The sequence below is a fragment of the Bison bison genome, unplaced genomic scaffold (assembly GCF_000754665.1).
Source record: "Bison bison bison isolate TAMUID 2011002044 unplaced genomic scaffold, Bison_UMD1.0 scf7180017864304, whole genome shotgun sequence".
NCBI classification, from domain to species: Eukaryota; Metazoa; Chordata; class Mammalia; order Artiodactyla; family Bovidae; genus Bison; species Bison bison.
Window position 1 is genome coordinate 14,783,488 of NW_011494876.1, and position 26,303 is coordinate 14,809,790.

At 50.5% G+C, this 26,303-nt stretch overlaps 1 protein-coding gene across 1 annotated transcript in view; it reads right to left on the bottom strand.

Moving 5' to 3' along the window:
• DOCK3 (dedicator of cytokinesis 3) overlaps positions 1-26,303 on the bottom strand; it is a 283,176-nt gene that overhangs the window by 9,716 nt on the left and 247,157 nt on the right. The window contains exons 37-49 of the mRNA XM_010851790.1: positions 25,431-25,579; positions 19,325-19,411; positions 17,915-18,019; positions 13,876-14,017; positions 12,728-12,894; positions 12,490-12,576; positions 11,578-11,757; positions 10,736-10,819; positions 10,519-10,635; positions 8,189-8,310; positions 6,836-6,974; positions 6,171-6,318; positions 26-144 (exon numbers count right to left, since the gene is read on the bottom strand). Of these exons, the coding sequence (XP_010850092.1) occupies positions 26-144; positions 6,171-6,318; positions 6,836-6,974; positions 8,189-8,310; positions 10,519-10,635; positions 10,736-10,819; positions 11,578-11,757; positions 12,490-12,576; positions 12,728-12,894; positions 13,876-14,017; positions 17,915-18,019; positions 19,325-19,411; positions 25,431-25,579 (1,646 nt within the window). The remainder of the gene's footprint in view (positions 1-25; positions 145-6,170; positions 6,319-6,835; positions 6,975-8,188; positions 8,311-10,518; positions 10,636-10,735; positions 10,820-11,577; positions 11,758-12,489; positions 12,577-12,727; positions 12,895-13,875; positions 14,018-17,914; positions 18,020-19,324; positions 19,412-25,430; positions 25,580-26,303) is intronic.

Sequence of the window (26,303 nt, forward strand, 5' to 3'; positions counted from 1 at the left end):
GCAGTCAATAGGCTGGCTCCGTTACCTGTCCATTCTCCAGGATGGCTGCTGGATACATGGCGCTGCTTGGGCGGTCCCGGTGCGTGGGCAGCAGCAGCATCATTTCCCGGGCGTGGCGGTACTTATCTGGCAGAGAGGGAGAGCCTGTAACCAAGTGAGAACAATCACGCACAGATGACACGCCACGGATGGAGGGCCCAGAGGGCATGCATCCCAGGGAGCCAGTGACCCAGGGTCGGTATCCCCTTGCAGCTGGGGTGAGGATGAGCTCGACAAGCACAGAAGGAATGACGTGGAGCCTGGTGGTTGGGTGGTGGTAAGGGGGCTGCACTGGGCATCCCAGCCGAGGCAGGCACATTGCAGACTAGGGTCATGTGGACTCGCTGGCGTGGCCCCCTGTCCCTGCTCGGGGGCAGATAGTGAGGAGAGCTGGGGGTTGGAGCTGGGGCCCCGGGAGCCCTGAGTCTCCGGCACTCAGGGGAAATGGGGGTGGCTTGGGTGCTGGGCTCTCTTGGGGCCCAGGTGTGGACCCAGGCGAGCTTGCAATGGAGCCATCACACAGAAACAGACACACTCAGGTAACAGAAAAGCACAGTTCTTACTGGACACGGTTTCCACACACTTACCTTCTCCAGACACCACTGGCCCTGTCTCAGCTGGCCCCTACCACCTTTCCCCAGATTCCAGGCCTCCTGTGCCTGGCCTCTGCCTTCTGGCCATCTTACTGCAGACTCAGCCCAAGCGGCTCAGGGCCAGGGGCGCTGCACACAGGGGGCTCTCTAGGGTTCCTCACTCTGAGACTTGCCCTTCAGTGAACTCAGGAGTCATGGAGCTACTCTGGGACTTGTGGGGCCTTAACCAGGCTCCTGAGTTGACTTGGTTCATGCTCTTCGCTTATGAGACCCCGTCAGGACTGAGGGGCTGTTATGGAAGCCAGATGTGGTGTGGCTTAGTCCTCATCGATGCAGGCCATGGTTACACGCCCAGTAACCTGTCAACTGGTGGTCCTCAAAGGGACCTTCCAGAGAAGTGGTGAGAAAAAAAGTTGCAGGCTTCCCTTGGGAATATATAATTTAGAAGGCCCTCCAAATTTGCATCACTCATTGTACCAGAGAGCGGCATGTCCATGTCAAACTAGTGGGGTCTTCCAGATCCCTCATGGGAAGGTCACCTGGACCTCAGGGCTGTCGACTTGTCCACTGGCAGCCTCTGGCTGGTTCAAGTGGGTGAACTCCCTCTGTGTAGTGTTCTCTTAGTGAAGCTCATCTGAGAGGTGAACCTGCAGCTCTGCAGGCTCTGTGTGGGCCTTCCTAGGGGTGCCCTCTAGGCACTGTCAGGGCACAACTAAAAAGGTGACCAGGAGTTCTTGAGAAATGCCTTTTAAATACTCATTTTAGACCCAAAGATGAGGCTTAAGTATGTTGAAGAAGTCAGCATACCAAAAACCAATAATGCAGCTATTATTAACGTAAACTTCCTCCGTAACTGGTCTCAGTGATACTGTTTGTAGAGCCTCAGAACTGGCTTTAAGGCCTGGTTTTAAAAACTATCCTTCGTTGATAAGGGAATGAGTAAACTATGCTTTATTTAAAAAACAAACAAATAAACTAGGCCTGAATTTCTACTATTTGGTGATTTTTCTCCCCTATCAATATTTTCTTTCAGAACTTGTGCTCTGAGGCAATCTCAAAAAGATGGCTGTGTAAGGAAAAAAAGAAAAGCGTTCCTAATCCCACTGATTTTCACAGTACCTTCCCAGCAAGAAACTCTGAAGGCTCCCTGGGTCTCGTTGGCCACAGCCCTGGACAGGGCTGCCCGCATATAGCATGCAGAGAGAGGCAGCCCTTTACACCAACTCATGTCACATACCCATCCTGTACCAGGCACGTGGCTGGAACATGGTGTGCTGCCTTGCTCAGCTTGGCCGTGGTCCCTGACCTGACAGCTCACGGTCTGGCTCACCAGGCCAACCCTGGATCTGAGCACTCAACATCCTGTTACGTGCTGCAGGGTGAGGCTGGAGGGCAGCACCTGGCCCCAGGGGCTGACAGGTGCTCTGTGCAAACACTAGATTTTCCAACTCTAGCTTCCTTCTCACTGCTGTTTTCCCTAGGCAGCCAAAACCACAGTAGGTGAGAGTGGCGGCTACTTTTTATGAAAACATTTAAATATCGCAAGGGCTTCTGCATCACAGGACTTCCAGACTATCTCAGTTGTAGTCTGGTGAACCCCAGGGAGGCTGAGTCCCCAGCATGACTGAGTATATTCAAAGAAAAGAAAGAAAGTTTAGTCACTCAGTCACGTCCAACTCTTTGCAACCCCATGGCCTATCATGATGGCCACACTCCAGAATATCATATAATGAAAGGCTGATTCAAAAGGAAACTAAATGGTTAACTAGGTGGTGGTTGGTGGTTTAGTCACCAAGTCGTGTCTGACTCTTGTGACCCCATGGACTGTAACCCACCAGGCCCCTCCATCCATGGGATTTTCCAGGCAAGAGTACTGGAGTGGGTTGCCATTTCCTTCTTCAGAGGATCTTCCTGATCCAGGGATAAAACTCTGGTCTCCCACATTGTAGGCAGACACTTTACTGTCTGAGCCACCAGGAAAGTCCTGAATATATTCAAGGTTCAATCAAAATCTCCTAGCCTCGCTCAGCCTTTTGACCACCAGGGGGCGCTGCCGACTTACAAGACTGTGCCTTGCAGGCCATTCACCTTGAAGGTTTCCAAGCAACAAGAACCACTGCAGAACATCAACAGGCGCAGCAAGGAAGCTATTGGTGTCATGACCACTCCTGGGAGTGGGGAAAGTGACTCCAATGGAAAGGACTCTCTGGAACACTTTCTCCATCCATGAAAGCGCTCCCCTCATCTGTAACATCAGACACAAACCCGAGCGTGGGCCATCCCATCTCCTCTCTGTCCCCACTGCACCTACTACTGCATCCACCACATTTTGGGCCCCCCAGGGCCAATGCAGGAAACACGGGTTCAATCCCTGGTCGGGAACATACCCTGGAGGAGGAAATGGCAACCCACTCCGGTATTCTTGCCTGGGTAATCGCATGGACAAAGGAGCCAGGCGGGTTACAGTCCACGGGACTGAACAATAACAAATTCAGTCTTCCTCTATGACGCTGGGTCTGGTCTTTATCTTCTCTTGCATGTAGGCCTGACACTTGCTGGACCCATGGTTTTCTCCCGATGGGCCTGCACATAGATGGAATGGATGCTGTAGCCTGGAAGTGGCTGCCTGCTCTTTCTTAATAACCTCTGCTCTTATCACAGTACCCTGCTTTGGGCCCAGTCCTAGTTAACCTTGAAGAAGAAAATGGCAACCCACTCCAGTATTTTTGCCTGGAGAGTGCCATGGACAGAGGAGCCTGGCGGGCTACAGTCCATGGGGTCGCAAGAGTCAGACACGACTTGGTGACTAAACCACCAACCACCACCTAGTTAACCATTTGGTTTCCTTTTGAATCAGTCTTTCATTATATGATATTCTGGAGTGTGGCCATCCTGATAGCCTGTCTCCAGAGATGGTGACTATTGATGCCTTCCCTCCCTAAAACACACAGGTCATCCTTGCATCATGAGGTACAGTCTTATTCTTTACAGTGGTATTGAATGGGATTGCCTTAGTGATGGGATTAATTGACAGAATGTGGCAAAAAGGATGTTCTGGGACTTCCAAGGCTGGGGAGTAAGAAGCCTTGCAGCTTTTGCCTGGGTGTCTTGGAACGCTTGCTCTGGGCAAGTCAGCTGCATGCTGTGAGAAGCTCAAGCGACAGAGAGGTCATACGTAGGGACTCAGGTTGACAGCCTCAGCTGAACTCCCGGTGGACAGGCACAACTGACTGCCAGCCACGTGACAGAGCTGTCTTGGATGTCCAGTTTAGTTGAGTCTTGAGATGACTCCAGCCCCCAGTCACATCTGACAGCAAGCTCATGAGGGACTGCAACTGAGAACTTGCTTAGGAAGCCCTGTCTACCCACAGAACCATGCGAGATGATAATAAATTGTTTCAATCCACTAAGGTTTGGTGGGTGGTTTTACAGGACAGGGAAACCTGGTGTGCTGCAGTCCACAGGGTCACAAAGAGTCAGACATGACTTAGCGACTGAACAACAACAACAATTGATAGCCAAGTCATTTGAAATAAAGAGGGATTACTTCCAAACAGGGAGAACATGACTTCTGTCTATTCAACCCTGACGGTGCAAGAGCAATGCCCACTTCTCACTGAGCACTCATAAAAGCTTGATGAATGAATGCACCAGTAAACGGTTAGCTGGAAGGACAAAGGTGGTACCAGCCAGCTTGTGAGGTCCCTGATGGCATCTTTGTCCTCTCCAGGGCACCAAGTGCCAGGCACTGCCTAGAGGAAGTGTCTGAGCACTCAAGAGTGGAAGTGAGGTACAATGCTCACCCCTCGCTGCCTCTGTTTTATTTTTTTTTTTTATCAACAATCATGGGTCAGAGATGACTTAGATGAGTATAACTGAGACAGTGTTCAGGTTAAGAAATAACCCACACAATAGATTAGATTACAAAATCTGTTTCTGCTTTGTTCAGGAGCTCTCATTAGGCACTGCAAATGCTAACCTGCACTAGAGCATTCACAGCCTACTTAGGGTTTCCTTCCTTTTCATTCCTCAAACCACCTTTTGATGTGCTGTCTTTACCAATACAAATCACTGTTCCTTCTCTACGTCTGCAGCCCTCACATACTGACACATCTTCCATATGTACCATTTGGTGGGTCATTTCTCATTTTTCACACTAGAAATACCTGCTCCAAGATGCTGGGTCCCCTTTTTTAGCACCTTAGTCCACATTGGGAAGGCAATCACCAAAGTGGCATGAGCACCAGACTGGGGGCTTGCAAGTGTAAAGACTCAAAGCTCCAAATTCTACTTGGCCACGAACTGATGGGGTAGACTTAAGTCCCCCATTGGACCTGTTTTCTTCCACAGGAAATGAAGGGCTGGGCCAGTGTTGGGGAAAGTCTGTAACTGCTCTTGTTGTGACCTCAAACCCCCTTCTGCTGTATGTTGAGGTTTTTCCCAATGGCCCCACTGGCCACTGCATCTCTCTCTCCATCACTCCTATTGTGGGCCATGGATGACTCAGATGGTAAAGAATCTGCCTGCAATGCAGGAGATTCAGGTTTGATCCCTGGGTCAGGAAGATCCCCTGGAGAAGGGAATGGCAACCCACTCCAGTATTCCTGCCTGGAGAATTCCATGGACAGAGGAGCCTGGGGGGCTACAGTCCATGGGGCTGCAAAGAGTTGGACACGACTAAGCAACTTCTTTTCATTCAGGTTTGTGTGCTTTGAAAGAAGAGGATTTTTGGTTTTTTTCCCTAATGATCATCTATGTCATACAGCTGTGTTATTTCCCTGTCTTCATAATAATGAGAAGAACAGACTCCATCTGTCTGAAGCCTGGAAGCAACAGCTGGTAGCTGGCTACTGCTGCTGTGCTACACAGACTGCCCTGGGGGCGCTAGGTCTTTGTCACCACAGCTCATTTCCATTCCACCGCAAGTATCTCCGTCTAAAGGGACAGAGAACCAAACCTGACTGCAGGAACTAGAGTCAGGAAAAGCTACTGCCTCTCAGAGAACAGTATTTATTCGACTGAATAAGAAATCAAGCAATAACAACTAGTAGCCTTTTACAGAGCCATCTCTCCTGATTAAGCCTTTGCCAGTTGAACAAAGTTTTTTTGGTTGCTGCTACCATTTAGAATACTGGCTTAATTTTAGTCTTCACATTTAGTTTTCATACTTTTTCATCATGTTTGATTACTCAAGACAAAACTCACTTTTGCCTTAACTTTGTGCTTTATTCTCACAAACACTTCAGTGAGAAGAGCTGAGCCTTCTCCTGGGCTGTGTGTCCTCTTACTGAAGTGGAGATGTGATGCCTGGTTACCTCAGTGCAGCACAGCTGCAACCACTGGCCCGAGCAGGGTCTGAAGCCAGAGAAAAAGATCTGGAGATAGGAGCCCTCGAGTCCCTGATGCTAAAAGCATAGGTGAGCACTTGCTAAGTCTCAGGGCCACTTTGAAAGACATAGCCACAGATGAGAGCAGGACAAGGGGCGCCCATGAGGCTCTCTCCTCTCCCTTCTGCAAGCAGCGCCCTGCCGTCCTTACCTCGGGCACTGGAAGGGGCAGAGGTAATCATCTGGGATGGTGCTGAGTGAGTGGAACTCAGGCTGGAGGAAGAAGGGCTTGCCTGGGACGAGGACAGAACAGAGACGTTGGTGACTGAGCCCTGGTACTTGGGGTTGGGATACGCGAGCTGCAAAGGGAGAAAAATTAGCAGGATAGAGGTCCAAACGGCCAGGATGGTAGGACTGGCTCAGAGTTGGCTTCTTCATGCCACCAGGTGCCCAGATCCAATGTCTGATGCTGTACCCTTGCCCTGATGAAGGCCAGGCTGATGGCCAGCAATAAGGGTCAGCTATAACCCTGATGGTACAGGCCTGCTGGGTAGACTCTAGCGATGGCACCCACAGAGGAGACTGGACTGAGCCATCAGGAATGCCAGGCAGGAGGGCAATTTGGCAGAGGAGCTTTCCCATGGGATCTCTAAGAGCAGCCAGGACTAAAGGCAGATTTCCTTCTTGGGAAATAAGGCCTGGGAAGTGCAATACGGGGAGGTGTGGAGGGAAGGCCATTCTGCTAGCTCTGGGTGTTCTGAATTCAGAAACTGAAGAACTAGGCAGCAACGCCAGTCCTCAGGCCAGACCAGCAAGCAGAGAGCCGAGTCCTCCAGGTGCGGGCCCTGGCCCACTCTTCCTGGGCCGCGCTGGTACCTGCATGTGGTGGTACAGGTCTTCGGGAGCCTCGCTCATGGAGCTGTCGCCCAGCATCACCACGTTTCCAGCCTCGCTAGATGCGTGTGAGGAGAGGGAGGACGATGAATGGCGGCCGGTGCCCATCAAGTTCATGGGGCTGCGGACAAGAGTGGGAGATGGCCAGGAGTCAGGGCTGGAGCTGAGGTGCTTCGCTAGATGGCGGGGGCAAGAGTCATGGGTGTGTGTAAAACAGTCATCCCCAAGCCTCAGCCTCTCTGGTTGTGAAGGTTTCACAGCCAATGTTCATACCTGTCTGAGGCCTGGAGCCGTCCTGAACCCCACCCTGCTGCTCGGGGGCCCCTGGTCTGGGAGGCCAACAGTAGCCAGGCAGAGCCTTAACCTAGAGTTAAATGGTTTATGGCCACTCAGTCTGATGACATCAGCAGTGTCTCAGGAGGAATGAAGGAGATCCACTGAATCAGGTGAAGGACCCCAGGTCTTCCTAGCCATGGGCTGTGTACTTAAGCTGGCGCCCACCCTGCACTGGGATCTGCTCCCAGCTCAGGGTGTCTTCCTGACTTGAGGAAGCTGTCATAGCAGCTGCCTGTGAACCATCTGCTGGCCTCCTTCCACGGCTGTGGCCACAGGCTTGCCAGCAGTTTCTGTCAGTTCTAAGCAGCTCCCCCCATTCATTTGCTCCTTCGCATCTGCTGAGTGCCCACCCTTTGCTGACTTGCTGGTCACAGTGGAAAACAAATCCCAGTGAGGGTCCCTCTCTAGGTTTTTCGCTTGCCTGGCCTTCCTGCCCTGGCAACCTGGAGCCTCCCTGCAGAGCCCCGGTAACAGGTCTGCTGAGTGCAGAGCAGGCATACCTTGATGCCTTCACCACCATGCTATTCTTCCTGAAACCCACTGGGGATCCTCGTTCCCCTGGGATCAGGTCCCAAGGCCTGAGTGAACAGGGCCCATCCAGAGAAATCCTGGCCCCCTTCCAGGCCCTGCACTCTAGCCACTTGGCTCAACCTGTAGTGCTGACCACACTGGCCTGCATGAGGATTCTGAGGTGTCTGCACATGTTTTTGACTTTGCCTGAATCTTGCTCCGTCAGCTTCCTAACACCAGTTCTTTTCCACCCAGCAAACTTCTACTCACCCCACAGGACTCACCCTGCTGCCCCACATACACTCCTCTGTCACCCTGGATGACCAGATGCACAGTGCAGATCCTGTGGCAGGAGCTGTGTGTTTTCTGTGTGTGTGGGTGAGGGGTCACATTAGTGCACACAAGCAGCGTTCTGGACGCCCTTGCTCTGATCTCTGACATCCGGACTTACCTTTGTGGAGGGGACCCTACTCAGCCCTAAGGCCATACCTGTGCCGATGGGTCATCTTGATGTTCTCTGGGCTCATGGGGCTATGGGATGCTAGGACATTTCCCCGTGGGGTGCTGGTGCCCGAACACGCAGGACTTAGCTTGTCCAAACCCGGAAACTCCTGTTGAGACATGAGTGCCCCTTCATAATAAATAATTGGGAATAAATAAGTAATTGGTAGCTCAGACGTTAAAGAATCTGCCTGCAATGCAGGAAACCCAGGTGTGATCCCTGGGTCGGGAAGATCCCCTGGAAAAGGGAATGGTAACCCACTCCAGTATTCTTGCCTGGAGAATCCAAAGGACAGAGGAGCCTCGTGGGCTACAGTCTATGGGGTCACAAAGAGTCAGACATGACTAAGTGACTAACACTTTCACTTCACTTTTTTTTTTTTCCCCAAGTAATTAAGGAGTAAAAGAGAAGAGGCAGGCTGGTAGCCAGAATGTAAAAGAAAAAAAAAAAAAGAATCATATACCATTGGCTGAACCTAAACTACTGGCTTCTTTTGGGCAGTGACCCCGTCACGACTAAAGTGCCCTCCTAACCACAACACAGCCTAGACCAGAGGCCATGAGGCCTAGGTGGACCCCCTGAGAGCACATGTGGAGCAGGCTATGGAGTTGGTCTGAGTTCATAAAATGTGGTAATAGGCTTTCTCACTGTAGAAAAAGTGGAAGAAGAGCTGGACAACAGGAGATGAAGAGCTGGTGATCACCCGTCAGGCATTGGGCACCTCTGACGTAAGGACTGGAGTTTTATTGGACTGCTAAATGGCCCCACTCTTAGTGACCTTGGTTAAATTGTCTGTGACACAGTCTATGGGGTGTCAGGACACAAAATCCTAACGCAGATAACTGAAAAACAGCACGCTTCTATTTTAGCATAATTAAATTAAGTACGTACACATCTTGGTAGAAATTTTGGTCCCAAATCCTCCAAGGGGACAGCACATTGGTTTGTGTCACTATTTGCAACTCTGAGGCAACAAAGCACAACTGCTCGAGTTTCCAGAAGCCCTTCACACTCTGTGGTCCCCATGTCCACTGGGGATGTTTCTGAGCTTGGTCTGAAAGAGCAGGAAGTTTTCCACCTGCTTCTTTCAAAGCATGCAGAAGGTGGAACTGCGCTTTTGCAGCTGGACAGGACACTTCCATGTGTGCCTTGGAGACCCTGAGATATGTGAGTGAGCGTTCTGTGCTTTTTCCTGCAGTGACCTGACAGCCTGCATGCTAGGGAGCTCCCACTCCCCCAGTGGCCAGGTTCTAGCTTGCCTGAGCCACCTGCTGTGATGGGGAAGTTTACATACAGAGACCAGAGGACTGCGCTCAAGACTACCTAGGGATGTCCCTGATGGTCCGTGGTTAAGAATCTGCTTTGTAGTGCAGGGGACATGAGTTCCATCCCTGGTCTGGGAACTAAGAGCCCAAATGCTGTGGAGCAACTAAGCCTGCAAACTGCCTCTGCTGAGCCCACGTGCTCTGGAGCTCGTGCTGCGCAACTACTGAGCCTGCATGCCACAACTAGACGTCCACGTGCTGCAGTGAAGGTCCCGCGTACCCCAACCAAGACCCAACCCAGCCAAGGGGAAAATAAAAGGCCACCTGAACCCTACTCTCAGCCTGCTTACGTTCCCTGGAAGACCCCTGGAAGGAAACCAGTCTTGGATACAGGCCTTGCTTCTGCTCGTGTGCATCAGTCCTTGGGTCAAACCCTGCCAGGGAGACCGAGGAGCCAGGTCAGAGTCAGGAAGACCTTCTAGGGCCTGGGCCAGCCCCAGGATCTGCCTGGGCCCTCGAAGAGAAGCCAGTACAAAAGTACTGCCACCCCAGGCTTTCTCAGGTGGGAGCCTGGGTCGCCAGACAGGAGGAAGTGGGGGCGGGTGCAGGGAGTTAAAGGGGAAGGGGATGGAGAGAGAGGGAGACGGACGAGAGAAGGCTGGTCCAGCTAAGCCTTACTTCTGTAGGTTCCTGGGATGAAAAGTATCCCTGAAGAGATTCCTGCATACAGGCCATATATACACTTTAGCTCTTTTCCTCCTCATGTGAAAACCTCTGTTCACCAGCACAGTGCATTGAAAAACACATTCTCTGTCCTGAATATGGCTCTTCCTTAAAGGGAAAGTGGATAAGGGGGTTCTGGGTATTTTTCTCCTGCCTTGAGCACCCACCTCTGCCTCATGCTGTTCTGTGGCAGGAACAGATCTTCCTTCAGTCTCACCTCTCCCTACTCCCCTCCCCACCCCTTTCCTCTGACTTGCTGCACAGGTCCCAGGCCTGGAGGAGATGACACTGGTTAGACTGCAGCAGGGCCAGGACAGGGCTCAGCTTACATGGTAGAGACTGGCCCTCATCATCTGGAACTGATCAATCAGCTTCTTATGCAGAGGGCGCATTTCTGGGTGCACAAACTTCTCATGAACTGCCAGCCCGACTCCAAGGACATGGACCTATCAGGGTGATAAACAAAGCCATGCTGTTAGCGTGGGAGCAGACAGTGGGTGCTGCAGCTACCCTGTGGTGCCTCCACACAGCTCTGGCAAGGCATACCTGCTCCTGCATGAGTTCCTTGAGCTGAGCTATCTTCTCAGCATCTCCTGGGTGCTTGGTGATGTAATCTTTATCAAAGAAGGCCTGTGAAAGGAAAGGAAGACTTCCCAGGCGACCACTCAGTCTGAGATCCCACTGGAAGGCATCCGGGTTGCCTCCTAACAGGTGCACACACCAACACTCCTCTAGCACAGCCTGCTGAACCTCCTGCAATCACACGTGCTTTTTACATCTAAGGAGGACTGAAGGTGGCAAAGTAATCTAAGCCTGAATGCTGGTCCCAACTGGCTTGGGCAGGGCAGGCAGGGCTGGTGGCCAGGATGAGGGGGTTAGTCTCCCAGCCAGACCACAACTCACTCCTTGTCAAGGGCTGGGCTCTAGGGCGCATTCCATGATCAGATAGATTACCCTTTCTGTCAGAGTTCAGAGAATATAAAGGAAGAAAAGTTCCCATGGGAGAGCTGTAGCCATGGAAGCAGGGAACAGCAGGGAACCTAAAGCCTCACCCCTGGTGGCTCAGATGGTAAAGAATCCACCTGCAATGCAGGAGACCTGGGTTCAGCCCCTGGGTCAGGAAGGGCTCCTGAAGGAGGGAATGGCTACCCACCCCAGTATTCTTTCCTGGAAAATCCCATGGACAGAGGAGCCTGGGAGGTTACAGTCCATGGGTCGCCAAGGATCGGACATGACTGAGCAACTAATACACACTATTCAGGACCACGCTCGGTTGGCCGAGGTACGGCCCAGGAGGGCACGCTGGGAAGGCTGCCTTCAGAGGCTGGACCCTCAGGAAGAGGAACGGACACCCGCGTCCCTGGCCGGGTCTGGTTGGGCCAGCTTACCTCCTGGTAGCGTGCGATGCCTCCGTTGACGGCAGCGTCAATGACGCCGTTCAGGCACATGCTCAGCAGGTTGATGTTGCCGTGCACCTGCTTGTGCTGATACTGGCTGATCAGGGCCCGCAGCTCCTGGTTCTTGTTCTCAACCACTTGGATGGCATTCTCCAGGGGGCTCACCTCCACCTGGGGGCACACAGCATGTGGTGTCAGCCCAGGCCCAACGACAATCCCTCCCTCCTCACAGGCCTGACAGCAAGGGGCTGTGACCCATGCCACTGAGTCCCCACTCTTGTTCCTGTGGACCTGAGGCTCCCTGGGCCCTTTCTAATTTCCTCTTCTGATCTGTAGGCACTCCAAAGTACCGTGAATAGTAAACAACGTCAGTTCTGAACACAGAGGCCTCTGGCTTCCTGAGCTTCAGGGAGTAGTTTCTGCATTTGTAAACTGCTGCTGCTGCTGCTAAGCTGCTTCAGTCGTGTCCGACTCTGTGCGACCCCACAGCCGGCAGCCCAACAGGCTCCCCCGTCCCTGGGATTCTCCAGGCAAGAACACTGGAGTGGGTTACCATTTCCTTCTCCAATGCATGAAAGTGAAAAGTGAAAGTAAAGTCGCTCAGTCGTGTCAGACTCTTAGCAACCCCATGGACTGCAGCCTACCAGGCTCCTCCATCCATGGGATTCTCCAGGCAAGAGCACTGGAGTGGGGTGGGGGAACATAAATGCCTGCTGCCTAGGGGTGCTGTGGAGATTAAAGGAGAGAAGGAAGGTGAGCAAAGCCTCCAGCACAGGACTGCCTGTGGCTCCCCCAGGCGGGCACGTGGCCGAAGCGCTCTTTCTCTTCTTCCTCAGAGAACGGCCCCCCAAGCAAGGACTGAGGAAGCACTGTGAAACCAGCCCCATTTGAATCATTTCTCACCAGCTCCCTCCTCTCCACTTCGAACCACCGAGAGATGCCTGGCAAGCTGTGGGTCAAGGTCAGCGTGGTGCGCTCGATCCACAGGCTCTGTGGGGAGGGTACAGGCAGGTTCAAGCCATGAAGCAATTCTGCCCATGCCCCACCTGCCCATGTAGGAGTCACTGATGAGCTCCCGAGAAAGCGGGGCTGGCCCCAGCCTCGCTGCGAGCACTGACCCTGCTCCCCTAGATGCATTCACCTTGAATTCATTCTCCTTGTCCTTGGGGCCTTTGTGGAAAGGCCGGTCATACCGGAACCTCCTGACGTTGTTGACGCGGTAGAAGCTCTTGACGCGGTCCGGGACCCTGTCCATCTGCAGGACGTCCACGTACTCTGGGATGGGAGTCACTGCATAGATCTGCAGGTCTGGGCAGGAAGTGAAGGGAAACCGGACGTGAAAGAGAGACGGACGTGAGTGGATGACCCCTGTCACCCCCGCCAAGGGAGAGGAGACCAACAGAGCCCTTCAAAGGGGCAGCAGCAGCATTTCAAAGAGCAGATGGGACCAAACACGGTTTGGCTGACTCTCTATCCAGCCCCACCCCGCTCCAGCAGTGAGTGCCCTGAGCCCTCAGCCAAGGTGAGGTGTCAGCAGCCAGTGGTTCCCTAGTGCCCCTTTAAGAAGGAAAGGAAAGGGGTCAGGAGGATCCCCCATAGGAATGAAAAAGGTGCAAGGGCCTAGGCTGGCCCACTGCAGGTAAACTGCCAAACAACATTTTAACAAGATACTCTTTAGGATCTTTGTGGAGAGGAAACATGGGTGTCTGCCTGCCCTCCTCTCTCTTAAAGAGATGTGGACTAGCTTGCCACAGCCACGGTGACTGTCATGGAAGCTGAGTACAGGGAAGGAGGGGCAGGCTGGTGTTTGCATTCAGACTTCCAAGTGCCCCCAAAACCACAGGAATTCCCCATCTCTTCCCCTACCCCTTCCTCCCCATCCCGTGCCTCAGTCCTGACAAAGGCTCAAGGTATCGACAGACACACGTGGGAGTGGAGCAGGTCATGGAAATGGAGCATCCCTGTGGATACTGGGAGAATCCACAATGTCTGCAGCTGGGTGCCAGGAGACCCTTCACGGGCAGGGTGGGGACTGTGCTGGCAATGGCCCACCAGAGGGATAAAAGCTAGCTGATGATCAGGCCCCCCAGGGCTAAGGGCATGCCCCCGCCTCCTCTGTGAGGCTCAAGTGCCCCGTTAAGGGTCAGTGAGTGATGTGGCACCCTCTGCTTTGGGACTTGGGGGGTAACCTGGCTTATATGGCCAACAGCGTCACAGAGGGGCAACCGACTAGGTGGGCCTCCCCTCCCACAGTCCCAGTCCTCCTCCCCTCTATGGGTCAAAAGATACACTGGGCGTCGCACTGCAGGATGGCGTCATCAGGGTGGTTGGGGTGCTGCATGGCGACAGCCTGCGGGAACTCGCTGAGCATCCTCTGCTGGAAGGCCTCCAGCCTCTCGTAGTCGTGGCCCCGGCACACGTACTCTTTGTTCTGCCACAAAGGAGAGAGCACACACCATGCTTCGCCTGTCCACCCTCAGCTCCTCAACCTGGGAGCCCCTGGGGCAGGCCTGGGGCACAGCACTCTGCCCTCTACGCTGCCCTAAGGGAAACCACAGTCAAGAGGGGTGAGGGACAGCAGTGGTGTGGTGTTGTGTGGTGGCCGGGGTGGAAGCTGCAGGAAGCTCATGGTGGGGGGTGGGGAGGGCTTTTCACATGGGAAGGGACGCTAGTGGGGGGACGGGGGTGGGATTGTGGAAAACAGCCACGCCTGGAAGGAGTCCTGGAAGGTCCACCTGGGTCAGCGGAGTAGAGAAGCAGGGGTCAATCTATGTGCATACAGTGACAACCAGGGCGACAAGCCAAGACAGGAAAAGGCACAGCTAGAAGGAAGGTGCTTGTGGAGCGCTGGTGGGAGACGACGAAGAGGCTGCTGGTGTGTGTCCACGAGTACCGCTATGGGAGCCACCAGATAATTTACAACAGGAAGGCAATAAGAGGTGTGCTTTTGTAGGATGACTTTTGTCAGCTGGGAGAAGCAGTCTAAATGCCGCCTAGTGCTTCGCGGGCATTAATCAACTCCTCTAGCAGCAATTCCTCTGCAACTGTGTCCGCAGACCATCATTCCAACTACACGCTTCTTAAGACTTCACATTATGTCATGTTTGGTTTGGGTTAGGTCTCAGTTTTCCTCTCTGTGGACTGAAGGCACCCTGAACCCTTCTGCTCTGCCTGCCTCACGGCTGGTCCAGAGTGCGTGGCTGGAGGGGGCTCCTCGGAAGCCCCCTGGTATCCTCTGTCTGCCTCACCAGACTCACTCTGACAAATGGTGTTGGCACTGATGCGTCTTCAGAAAGAGAGAGGTTCCACAGGGCCAGCCCTATGCTTCTTGGTAGAGGAGTTATTACAGGCTAGGCCATGGGTGACCTCAGCCTTTTTCAATAAAAGTTTTTTGTTTTGTATTGGAGTGTAGCCAATTAACAATGTTGTGATAGTTTCAGGTGAACAGTGGAGGGACCCGGCCATACATATACACGCATCCGTTCTCCCCAAACTCCCCTCCCATCCAGGCTGCCATAGAACACTGAGCAGAGTCCCTGTGCTATACAGTATAACCTCAATCTTTCTGGAATAGGACTTTTGCCCACTTTTCACTTCTTCTCTTACTATGGGAGAACTCTGGTACGGTTTGGCCACATGTCCAGATGGATCAGAATGCAAGAGCAACAGTGGAAGGAAAGTCAAGGTCAGGGGAAGCAGGCTGGCCTCCCCAGTGGAATAGACCAGTACTCAGAGGACAAAGACATTTACAAGCTCCTTGCTTGATAAGCAAAACTGACAGAGAAGGTTAATTGTGAAGAACTGGCCTTTTCATGCAAAATGTACAATCCTCGTCAGTTTCTGTTCATGGGTAAAATGAAGAGAAAAAGAAACTCCCCCAAGACGGGAGAGCTGGATGTTTTCCTGTCTCCATGCAGATTAGCAGATAATCACATTTGTGAAGCAACACGGGCAGATGGTCCAGAGGATTCAAGCTGACAGAGCTGGAGTAATAGACGGTCTCTGTGTTCAGGGAAGGTCAAAGAGCAGCCTAGTGCTCTGGGGAGGACCCAGCAGAACGGCACAGCGCATTGACCTTGAGGCTAGCTGTTGGTTTCCAGTCTGCTCAGGCCAGGGTCCCAGCAGCCCCACGTAGGACGGATCTGGCTGCCACTGCTTTCCCCTCTGTCCTTGCCATTTACAAGGCGAACAGCTACCTCTGCTGGCCTTATTCCATCTGCTGCAGATGAACTGAACAGCTGAGGGAGGGGGGACAGCATGCGGCCAGGCCAAGCAGACCCGTATGCCTGCAACACAGCTCCTGGCGTGGAGATGAGGATGGACTGATGGGTGACGTTTCCTGGTTATTCTTCCTCTATCACTGGCACCCTGAAAACCATGTTTGAATATTTAGACTGTAACTGGCTCAGATGCAGGTTTTATGCCAGGTCCTACCTGTCAGAAAGCTCTCAGAGCCCTGAGACACCGATGCTCCTTGTGACGTGAGCATGGGGGGTTGGAGCCAGGTGGAACCATGGTGGAGACTTCTTTGCTTGACAGGGACAGAAATGGGGCACACCAGTGCTTGATTTTGTAAGAGCCAAAACAGCGATGTTTTGGAGTAAAATCTAGTTGATTACGTTACAAATCGTGGGACTAAACAAGGAGAGTAAAATGGCAATAAAGCATAACTTGCAAAGATAAAATGAGAAAGAAGTTACAAGGCTAGAATCATTAGCTTACTGAAGGGCTTCCTAGAGATGCTTTTGGTTCTGAGAAAGAAAGAGTCAGTCACTCAGCCATGTCTGACTCTTTGCGACCCCATGGACTGTAGCCTGCCAGGCTCCTGTGTCCATGGAATTCTCCAGGCAAGAATACTGTAGTGGGAAGCCATTCCCTTCTCCAGGGGATCTTCCCCACCCAGGGATTCTTGCACTATTCCTTCTTCTGCTGACCTCTACCCCCACTACTGTTGTATGATCTATGTAGATGGGGCAACAAACATGCCCCTTTTGATAAGCCTGGGCTGGATGGTCCTAGAGAGTGAAGGAGGTCCAGCAGCCTGCAGAGAGCCTCTACTGAGGCACATTCTGCTACTGGCAACCCTTCTGTGGAACAGAATTCGAGCCTTCTGGGGATCACAGTCAGGCAGGGTGTGTTTGCTGTCCCTGTCACTATTCTAATTCCTACAGAAATCATTCTTCTTCTTAGCCTAGACTAATTACTGCCCAGGAAATGTGCATGTTGACCTGCCTTATATCCAAAATGTGGTCAGCCTGGACTCTGTCGCTTAGCAGACTGGCTTCTTTTTAAAAGAAGCCATTAAGTTCTGCTGACCTTCAATGAGATACCAAGCTTATTGCTGCTCATTGGCTAAAGAACTATCTTACTGGGCCCGGTAAGATAGTTCCCAAGAACATCAAAGGAATCCTATGAATTTTCCTAGCAGCTTCCTGAAACTTGTGGACACTGAACTTTAGTATGATATTGGAGCTGGGGACAATCAGAGCTAATCTTAGGTCTCAACTGCAGCCTCTGGGTCCTTCCATCAGCAAGGCTTCATTTAGGTCATCTGAGAACAGCTACTTATGGGCTACAGCCTACAAGCCCAGGCTGACTCCTCCTGGTACCTCTGGATTGTGCTAAATAAAGACAAAAAACAATCACAACTGTTCAACTGGTGTCAGTATGTCTGTGCTCAGGCAATCCTTCCACTCTATTTATATCCCTGCCCAGCCTTTCCAGCAGTGGTGGAGCAAAAGGCTGTAGTCACCCTGGCCAGAGAACTGGCTGCCTTGGAAAGGCCTTCTTCCCAAGCCAAACCCAATGTTTGGTTTGCTCCACAAACCCCAGGAGCAAAAGGGACTATCCTCAAAAGGGAGATCTCTCAACTCAGTGATTCTCCACCCTGACTGTGAAGCCTACTACTGAGGTCAGGGCTGCACCGATGTCCTGTCTGGCAGAGAATAGTCACAACGGAGGATTCCGGACCTTGGAAACAGAAGGTGGAAGGTTTCTAAACATTATCTACGGGGTATTCTCAAACCCTGGTCATTTCCTGCAGGATCCTGGTTGATTTGGTAAGAAAACCACCCTCATATATTCCAGGTAGCTGCAAAACAGTTTAACTGCAGAGAGAAAGACAGTCTAAAGTTGGTACCCAGTTCAGTCAAATAAAGCCAAACACTCTGATCAGTCCTTCGTAAGGAACTATTCAAATATTCTGATCAGTTCTTCGTAAGGAACTATTCAGTGCAATAGGAAAAAAGGTTAAAAAAGAAAAAACCAAACATTATAAATTATGTATAAAATATGATAGAAGTTCTTGTGACTACCTGAATGGACTCACCCGAAGGAAGAAAGGAAACTTCCGGCCATAGAAGCCGACCCGGAAGAACTCGGGCTCCAGGCGCTGCTGCTCCATGATGTTGTCATAATAGCTGGCCTCCATTTTCTGTGAATGAGAAAGGCAGTTGCCTGCAGGTTGGCTTGACTGCTAGTGGTGTGTCCAAAGCAAGTTCTCCCAGGCCTAAGCAGACACTGCCTTTTGGGAAGAGAACGTGGTGACTCAGTCTAGATAAAAAGTGAGCCCCTAGCCACGATCAACCCCTCATCAGGGAGTTGCCAGATGGAAAGGAAACCTTCCCTCCCCATCATCACCTGGAGGTGGGGCAGCCCCGAGAGGCTGCTCAGACTCTTCTGCCCAGTGAGTGGACCCAGCCCCACACAGACTCAGGCTTCCTGTACTTTCAGGGGCACACAGTTAACATGGACTTCCTCTTTTTTGTTCAGGATTTCTGGTTTTGATGATACTACGCCAACTGATAGTAAGTGTTGCCTATAGGTGATACCATCAATCCAACTGCATTGCTCTAGTTCATTTACCATCTGACTCAAGATGCTAACAAAATGAGGAAGGCTTAGTTACCAGAGTCACTGTACTGGTCTCAATTTTGGAGATTTTAAACTTTAAAAGTGGAAATACTATCTATGATGTCTGGCATTACCCAGGTTGGTAAGTTTTTTAGTCTTGGCTAACCTGGCTTCAGATTGAGAAAAACTCACTGAAATTTGACTGAGAAGATGTCCCTAATCCATTCAATCAACCCAGGCTGCCAGGGAGCAGTGACCTTCAAAGACCAGAGCAAAAATTTACTGGTGTAGAACCTCATCTATTATACAGAGCCTGATCAGGATCAGGGAACACACTGACAAGGGTGCAGGAGGCAGATGAACTGACTTCTCTTTGCCAGAGACTTAACCAGCTATTATGATTCAAAACCCAGCACCAGAAACAAGGAAAAATTTGGTGGAGACCTTCAAAGTCCATTTCACTTAATTTTGAATGTTTTGCATCAAAGACAGGAAGAACTTTCTTTACTTGGATGCTTAGGAGTGACCACAAGCCAAGGCAGGGAAACACTAAGATAAGGCATATCTGAACGAAATTATTTCAGGAGAAGCTTCTTCTTGAAGGTGGACTGCCACCTCCTCCTTGAACCACCCCCATCCTATCCAGCATATGCTGTTGCTCCCTTCCTTGAGCACCAGTGGCCCTCGGGGTCTGGATCATGCAGTCATCTGTAAGGTGTGTGTTTTGCATCTTGAGAGCAGGAACCTTGGCTTCTGCTTCTCCTGCACTGTCCACAGCACTCAACCCAGTGCTGAATTGCTCAGTCAGTGCTCCCTTAGAAGCTGATGCCAGAAAAGCATGAGCACTGCCAGTCAGGGCTGAGGCAGGGGGAGGGGCGAAGCTCACCCGAATCCAGCTGAGGCTCTGATAGTCGTAGAGGCTCTCATATTGACAGGCCAGCTCCCTGCACAGTGGGATCCCAAACTCCCAACTCTGCAACAGAAACAGGAACGAGGCTTTAGCACCGGAGACATCCTCAGAATGGTCCAAGCCTTGCCAAACATATCAGAAGGCACAACTAAAGGCCTCCAGCAACTCATATGTCACAAGGAACACATGCTCAAAACCAATTTGTGGAGAACACACAGAATTCTGACACTCTGGCTCAGTGCACAGCTTTCAGGTTTTTACTCAAATGTTTCCACCTCCAAAAGGCCTCTTTATGACTTATCTTGTCAAGGACAAGCACCCACCCTATCTATTCTCTTTTCATTACTCTGAAGCTATCTTCTTTAAAAAAAGCATTTGCTTTTAAAACTTGAAATATGGTTGGTTTACAATACTGTGTTAGTTTCAGGTATACAGTAAAGTGATCCAGTTATATAAATAAGACTATATACATACATATAAACACATACACACACATATATATTTTCCTTTTTAGATCCCACTACAGATTATTATAAGATATTGACTAGTTCTCTGTGCTATTCAGTAGGTCCTTGCTGTTTATCTATTTTATATATAGTCCTGTGTATCTGTTAATCCCAAACTCCTAATTTATCCTTCCTCCACTCTTTCCCCTTCGCTAACAATAAGTTTGTTTTCTATGTGTGTGAGTCTGTTTCTGTTCTATAAATAAGTTCATCTGTATAATTTTTTAATTCCACATGTAAGTGATACCATATAGTATTTGCCTTTCTCTGACTTGTTTCTCTTCGTGTGACAATCTCTAGGTCTATCCATGTTGCTGCAAATGGTGGTACTTCATTCTTGTTAATGGCTTAGTAATAGTCCACTGCATATGCCTATACACACCACACACACACACCTTTATCCATTCATATACTGATGAACACTTTGGTTAGTTCAGTCCAGTAGCTCAGTTATGTCCAACTGTTTGCGAGGAACACTTAGGTTGCTCCTATGCCTTGGCTATTATAAACAGCGCTGATGTGAACATTAGGTGCATGTATCTTTTTGATTTAGAGTTATTTTCTTTTCTGGATATATGCCCAGGAGTGGGACTGCTGGATCATGTAACGAAATGTACTCTGTCTTCAGTGTTTTAAAGAACCTCCATATTTTTCTCCCTACTGGCTGCACCAAGAGTGTAGGAGGGTTCCCTTTATCCACACCCTCTCCAGAATTTATTATTTGTAGACTTTTTGATGATGGCCATTTTCACCAGTGTGAGGTGATACCCATTGTTCATTAAGTTATGATGTGCATCTCTTTAATAATTAGTGACGTTAAACATCTTTTCATGTGCCTGTTGGCTATCTGCATGTTTCTTTTGGAGAAATGTCTATTTAGGTCTTCTGCGCATTTTCTGATTGGGCTGTTTGCTTTTTTGATATTGAGTTGTATGAGCTGTTTGTACACTTTGGAAATCAAGCCCTTGCCAGTTGCATAGTTTGAAATACTTTCTGCCAGTCCATAGGTTATCTTTTTGTTTTGTTCATGGCTTCCTTTCCTGTGCAAAAGCTTCCAAGTTTGATTAGGCCCTATCTATTTTTGCTTTTATTTCTTTTGCTCGAGAGACTGATTGAATAAAACATTGCTACAATTTATGTCAGAGAATATTTTGCCTATATTCTCTCCTAGGAGCTTTATGCTGTCACGTCTTACATTTAAATCTTTAAGCCATTTTGAGTGTATTTTTGTGCGGGAGTGTTCTAACTTCATTGGTCCCCATGTGGCTGTCAAGCTTTTCCAACACCAAATTGCCGAAGAGACTGTCTTTTCTTCATTGTATATTCTTGCCTCCTTTGTCAAAGATTAATTGACTGTTGGTATATGGGTTTATTTCTGGGCTAAGAAGTATTTTTTTTATGTTGTGCTAGTCATAATTAGATGAAAAGCTGCATGAGGGCAGGGACTCTGTTTATATCCTTTATCTTCAGAGCCTAGAACCAGGCCAGGCATGAGCAGGTACTCAATCAAGATTTATTTAATGAGTTAATGCAGGAAATAATGACTTTTAAGTTAAGATGATTTAAGCTTAGAAAGAAGTATGGAAGCTAAGAAGGAAGTAGCTACCCAAGGATTTGGCAGTAGGTCCGACAATTTCCTTTATAGAGATAATCTACTCTTTAGAGTAGGCTTCAGATAATCCTTGTCTAATCAGGTCTCAGGCTGTTTCTGTGGTGTGGCTCCTATTATGGTGGCATCTATGGGCATAGGCCCATCTAATGGCAGCTTTCACCAAGGGGCAATACTGTCCATTTCCTCCTCTTTTTAATATAGTGCTTTCTCTCTTAGGAAGATTGGGAATCAAAGGTTTACTTGGTATTTTAGATAGGCTCTTCTCCCCAACTTCTAAATACTAATTAAAATTTTTTATTATAGGAAAACTTTAAACATATGGAAACACAGAAGTATGAACCCCTAGGTACTCATAACCCAGCCTCAACCATGACCAACTCAGAGTCAGTTTTGTATCATTCACATCTCACTTACTCCTCCCTACAGTTTTGGAAGCAGATCTCAGACATCATGTAATTTCACCCATCAGGGTTTCAGTATGAATGTTTAATAAGGACTTTATTAAAAACATAGATTTGAAATACCATCAGGGAGAAGGACAACACTATTTTATTCAGGACTGTGTTTCCTAAAAAGAGCACATTATTTCTATCCTTTGAAGAAATTAATGCAATATGGATTGACCTGCAGGACCAATTAAAAATGTTGAAACAAACCAAAGAGAATTTTAAATAGACCCTGATTCTCTGCTCCAATACAGTTCCTCTGCCTCAGGGAGCTAGAAAGCCTCCTGTGCCCCCACATCGTAGCTTTAAAGGGGGCATGTGTCTGTCCACTCTCTAGCTCCAAGTGCTGCTTGGGCAGGTTTTAGTGAAGGGTCTGCCTGGCAGGCAGTTCCACAGAGCCTGGCTAAGCAGTGTGTGTGCAGACAGCCGGCCAGCCTGCAAGGAGCGCCCCATGGGGAACTGCTCATTAAGGTGCTGACGGCCCCACGTGAGCCTCAGGGCACTCTGCCTGCTGACACAGCAGCTCCTAGGAAAGCTGATCTCCCCTCCTATGAGGACCAGTGCTTATCCGCCTCGCTGGCATCTCTGTCCTCATTTGTAGCCTTGCTGCTCCAAGCCTGCACCGACATCCCACCCAAAGGGTGAGCTTTTAGGGTTGTGCTGGAATACTGGGGGTTCTGAGAGCAACCTCAGAGCACAGAGAGGGAATGCTCGGCAGGTATGATGCATACCATCTACCTCTTTTCTCTTGCCAGAAAGGCAGGAGGCAAAGCAGCCCACAACTCCTAACTGGTGTCTCAAATCCAGTCACTTCCACCCACCTGGGCAGATGTGTTTGTACATCCATGCTGCCCTCACTCACAGGAACGGAAGCTGCACTGACTTGGCTCACTCTGCTCAAACTGGAAAGGCAGGCAAAAGCCAGGACTCCAGACGGGCAGTCTCTGTACTTCTGTTTACACACAGTGTATCAGAAGTAACAGATCTGTCCTTCCTTCCAAGGAGTGTGAGCAATAGCAGCCCTCGGCAGCAGAGCCCAAGCCCACCCCCATAGGGAGGGCTGGTTCATACCTGATGGTCTGTGTGCCAAATATGCAGGGGTTCCCTTCCTATCTGCTCCCTCTTCCCTGGGATGAAGGACTGCCTCCCATCTTCTCATCTTCCCTTCATTCTTTTAACTCCCATCTGGGCACACCCTTTGGAATGTCCCTCTATCCTTGTCTGGCCTGGGAGAGCTGACCTCTGTGACCACAACCCAAATCACCTTGGCCCAGGTTCCTAGGCTGACCACCTTACCACTGGAGGGAATGACCCAGGGCAAAGCTGTGGCCATGAGCTGGACTTCTGGTTCAGTCCTTCTAGATACTCAGGAGAGAAATGTGGGACCAAAGGAGACGGGGTCGTCTGTATGTGGCGGGTAACAGAGACACTAGGAGTGGGAGGAAAGTGGCTGTGAGGTGGGCTGTGCTAGAAGTGCTGAGGTCAAGAACCTCATTGCCTGCCCCTGCTCCCTTGCAGTTTTCTCTCTTCCTGCCCTCCTCTGACTGCCAAGCTCACTTTCCTCCTGGCACTGAGAACCCCTATGGAAGTACTTTTTCTGTATCAGCCAGGGTTTGCTTTTCTGGAGCCTTTAGAAAAAAGGCCCTGAATGCTTTCAACAGAATGGGTTAGCCCTATCCACTGACTCCATCAGGTATGGAGGAACAGAAACAGAAAAGTCACACCTTCTATACAAGCCCAGGAGAAGGCCTCTGAAATACCCTGTGAGGATGAGCTCATGGAAGGGCTCACTGAGTGGTCTGTACTGAGCACAGAAGCGCCTCCCCCAGCAATTCACAGCAAAGGCAGAAGGAGTGCGAGATTTCTGAGAAGGTGGCCTACAGAGCCTCTCAGTCCTTCTCCCCTTCCTGCTCATTCACAATACTCAGGCAGGCTTTGCATTACCCTCCCTTGTCCATGTTGCTGCTGTTGTGGTTTGGTTGCTAAGTGGTGTCTGACTCTTTTGCAATCCCAGGACAGTAGCCCATCAGGCTCCTCTATCCATGGGATTTGCCAGGCAAGAATACTGCAGTCGGTTGCCATTTCCTTCTCCAGGGGATCTTCCTGACCCAGGGACTGAACCCATGTCTCCCGCATTGGCAGGCAGATTCTTTACCACTGAGCCACCTGTGAGACCCTTCCCTTGTTCATACTTCGCGTTAAATCTGCTTTTTTAACACTATTGTAGTGTGGAGTGAAAAGGGGACCATGAATGCTCAAATGATCCACGGGTGGGCTCAGTCATATAAGCACAGCTCTTCTCTGTGCTCTATGCTCATGGAAAGAAGAGACCTAATACACTAACAGCACTCCTGCACACTCACACCTTGCTTACGCCACTGCCTCCAAGCTGGGAGGGCTCACTGGGCACATGAGTAGGTGGCAGCTCCAGGTAGACTGCATGCCAGGAAGAGCTGGCATGGAGCCCTCAGTCCATCTCTGGACCAGCAAGGAGAGGATGCTTTGGGCTGGCTCTGTCGCTCAGTCATGTGTGGCTGGCTGAGAGCAAGGCATGGATCTCCTTTCCGGGCTGGGTGGAATGAGAGCTCCTGAGGTTTTGGACATGTTCCTACTTACCAGTGCATTCCCTAACGTGGGTGGATGTTTTTGACAAACAGAAGTCTCCCATGCTGTGTAAACCTGATGAATGTTTTCTGAGTTATGGGCAAAAGGTATTAATGTTTTAATCTTTTTTATGATGAAATAACTCATTAAAAATTTTTTTCATTCAAGTCTGGTGTTCAGCCACTATAGATCCCTGCATGATCCTAGTTTAGCTTTCTAAGACGTGCTCAAAGCTGAGTAATGAGAGAACAGCTTCAACAAGTTACACAAACCTAGCCTTTCCAGTGTATGGGGCACACCCAACAGCAGGTGGTCAGAGGGCCCCACAAGGAACTCTCCCAGAGATTGGAGCAGGATGGTAGGGAAGTTCCAAGGAAGTCTGAACCAATGCTGACAATGCCTGCTAATTCCAGAGAGTCAAGTTTAACAGGGACAAGCCTGTGAGAGGAACCTGGATGGTGTTATAAGGAAGAGAGACCCAAGACAAGAACATGGACAGGAGGCAGTACGGGCCTCCTTTGGCTGTGGTTAAAATCCATTCATTTTTACGGCTCACATTTTCTATGGTGGATCAGAATGCTACAGTAACCTAAGTTAATCTAATACACACAAGCAGGGGGCCCAAAAGCCCCTGATCTTGGAGCATTAGTATTTACAGACGTGCAAAGCTGGCATGTGGGGTTGTCTTTTACACTCTCAATTTGCGACTGGCTTCCAAGCCACAGAATTAAGCTGTTGTTTTTTTTCCCTGGAGAAAGTCATGCTGCCTCCAAATCCAATGAATGCACATGGGGACCCACCTCCTCACCACCCCTCACAGCACCCTCTACAGCTGTTGCCACCCCTGCAGGGTTAAGGTGCCACGGAGCCCAGTAGGGGCTGAGGCACACGAAGTCTCGCCTGGGGACACCCACCTTGCCTTTGTTGAAGTAGTGGATGATCTTGCGGCACAGCCCCTCTTTCCGCTGCCACTCCGTCTGGGATGGGTAGTGGAGGAACTCCCGCAGGGGCCGCTCCTCCCACTGCAGCAGCTCGCAGTAGAGGAGCAGAGTGAACGCAGCTTCTGTGGGGACAGGCTCTAGCGAGGTCCCCGGGCAGCCAGGTGCCCGGGGACCCGGTGTGCACAGCCCAGGTCAGGGATGCCGGATACCACACCTGAGAGAGGGGCTGTCCAGCCACCCACCAGCCCTTGACCACAGCACGAAGGGACCCAGTGGATACCGTCCTTCCTCAGCCTGGTCACCTGCTCTGGGCTCTGGATGAGGTGTGGCTCAGGTACCCCAGGGTTGGTGCACAGGCCGCTTTGCTCTGGGGCACACTGCCATGTCAGAGAGAGCTCCTGGGTTCCCTTTTGCTCAAGGGACTAGCGCTTCTTTCCCAACCTGCTCAGAACTGGATCTGAGGGGTGAGCTCTAACAGGCTTTCCTCGGCCATCCCACAGCCAGCCTCCATACCTCCAGCTCCACTTTCTGACCTGAGCATGGCCCTGGGAATGACCCTTTCTCCTCATCTCGACCATTTCTAAAGGGACCAGAGAGCAGGAGTGTATGGTGATAATTGAGTGAAGGGCTCCACTCATAGAGGAAACTACAGCTGATGCTGGGCCCAGGGCCAAGGACTGGTGACGTCTCCCGTACACATGGAGCTGCTAGGGACGGTTTCTAAAACAGCCGTCGCTCAATACCGTGGCTTCCTAACCCCCAGGAGTGAGTCACACTGAATTACAGCTGCTGCTCTGGGTCCTCATCACACAGCCTGCTCCATCCTGTTCTTTCACTCCTTTTTGG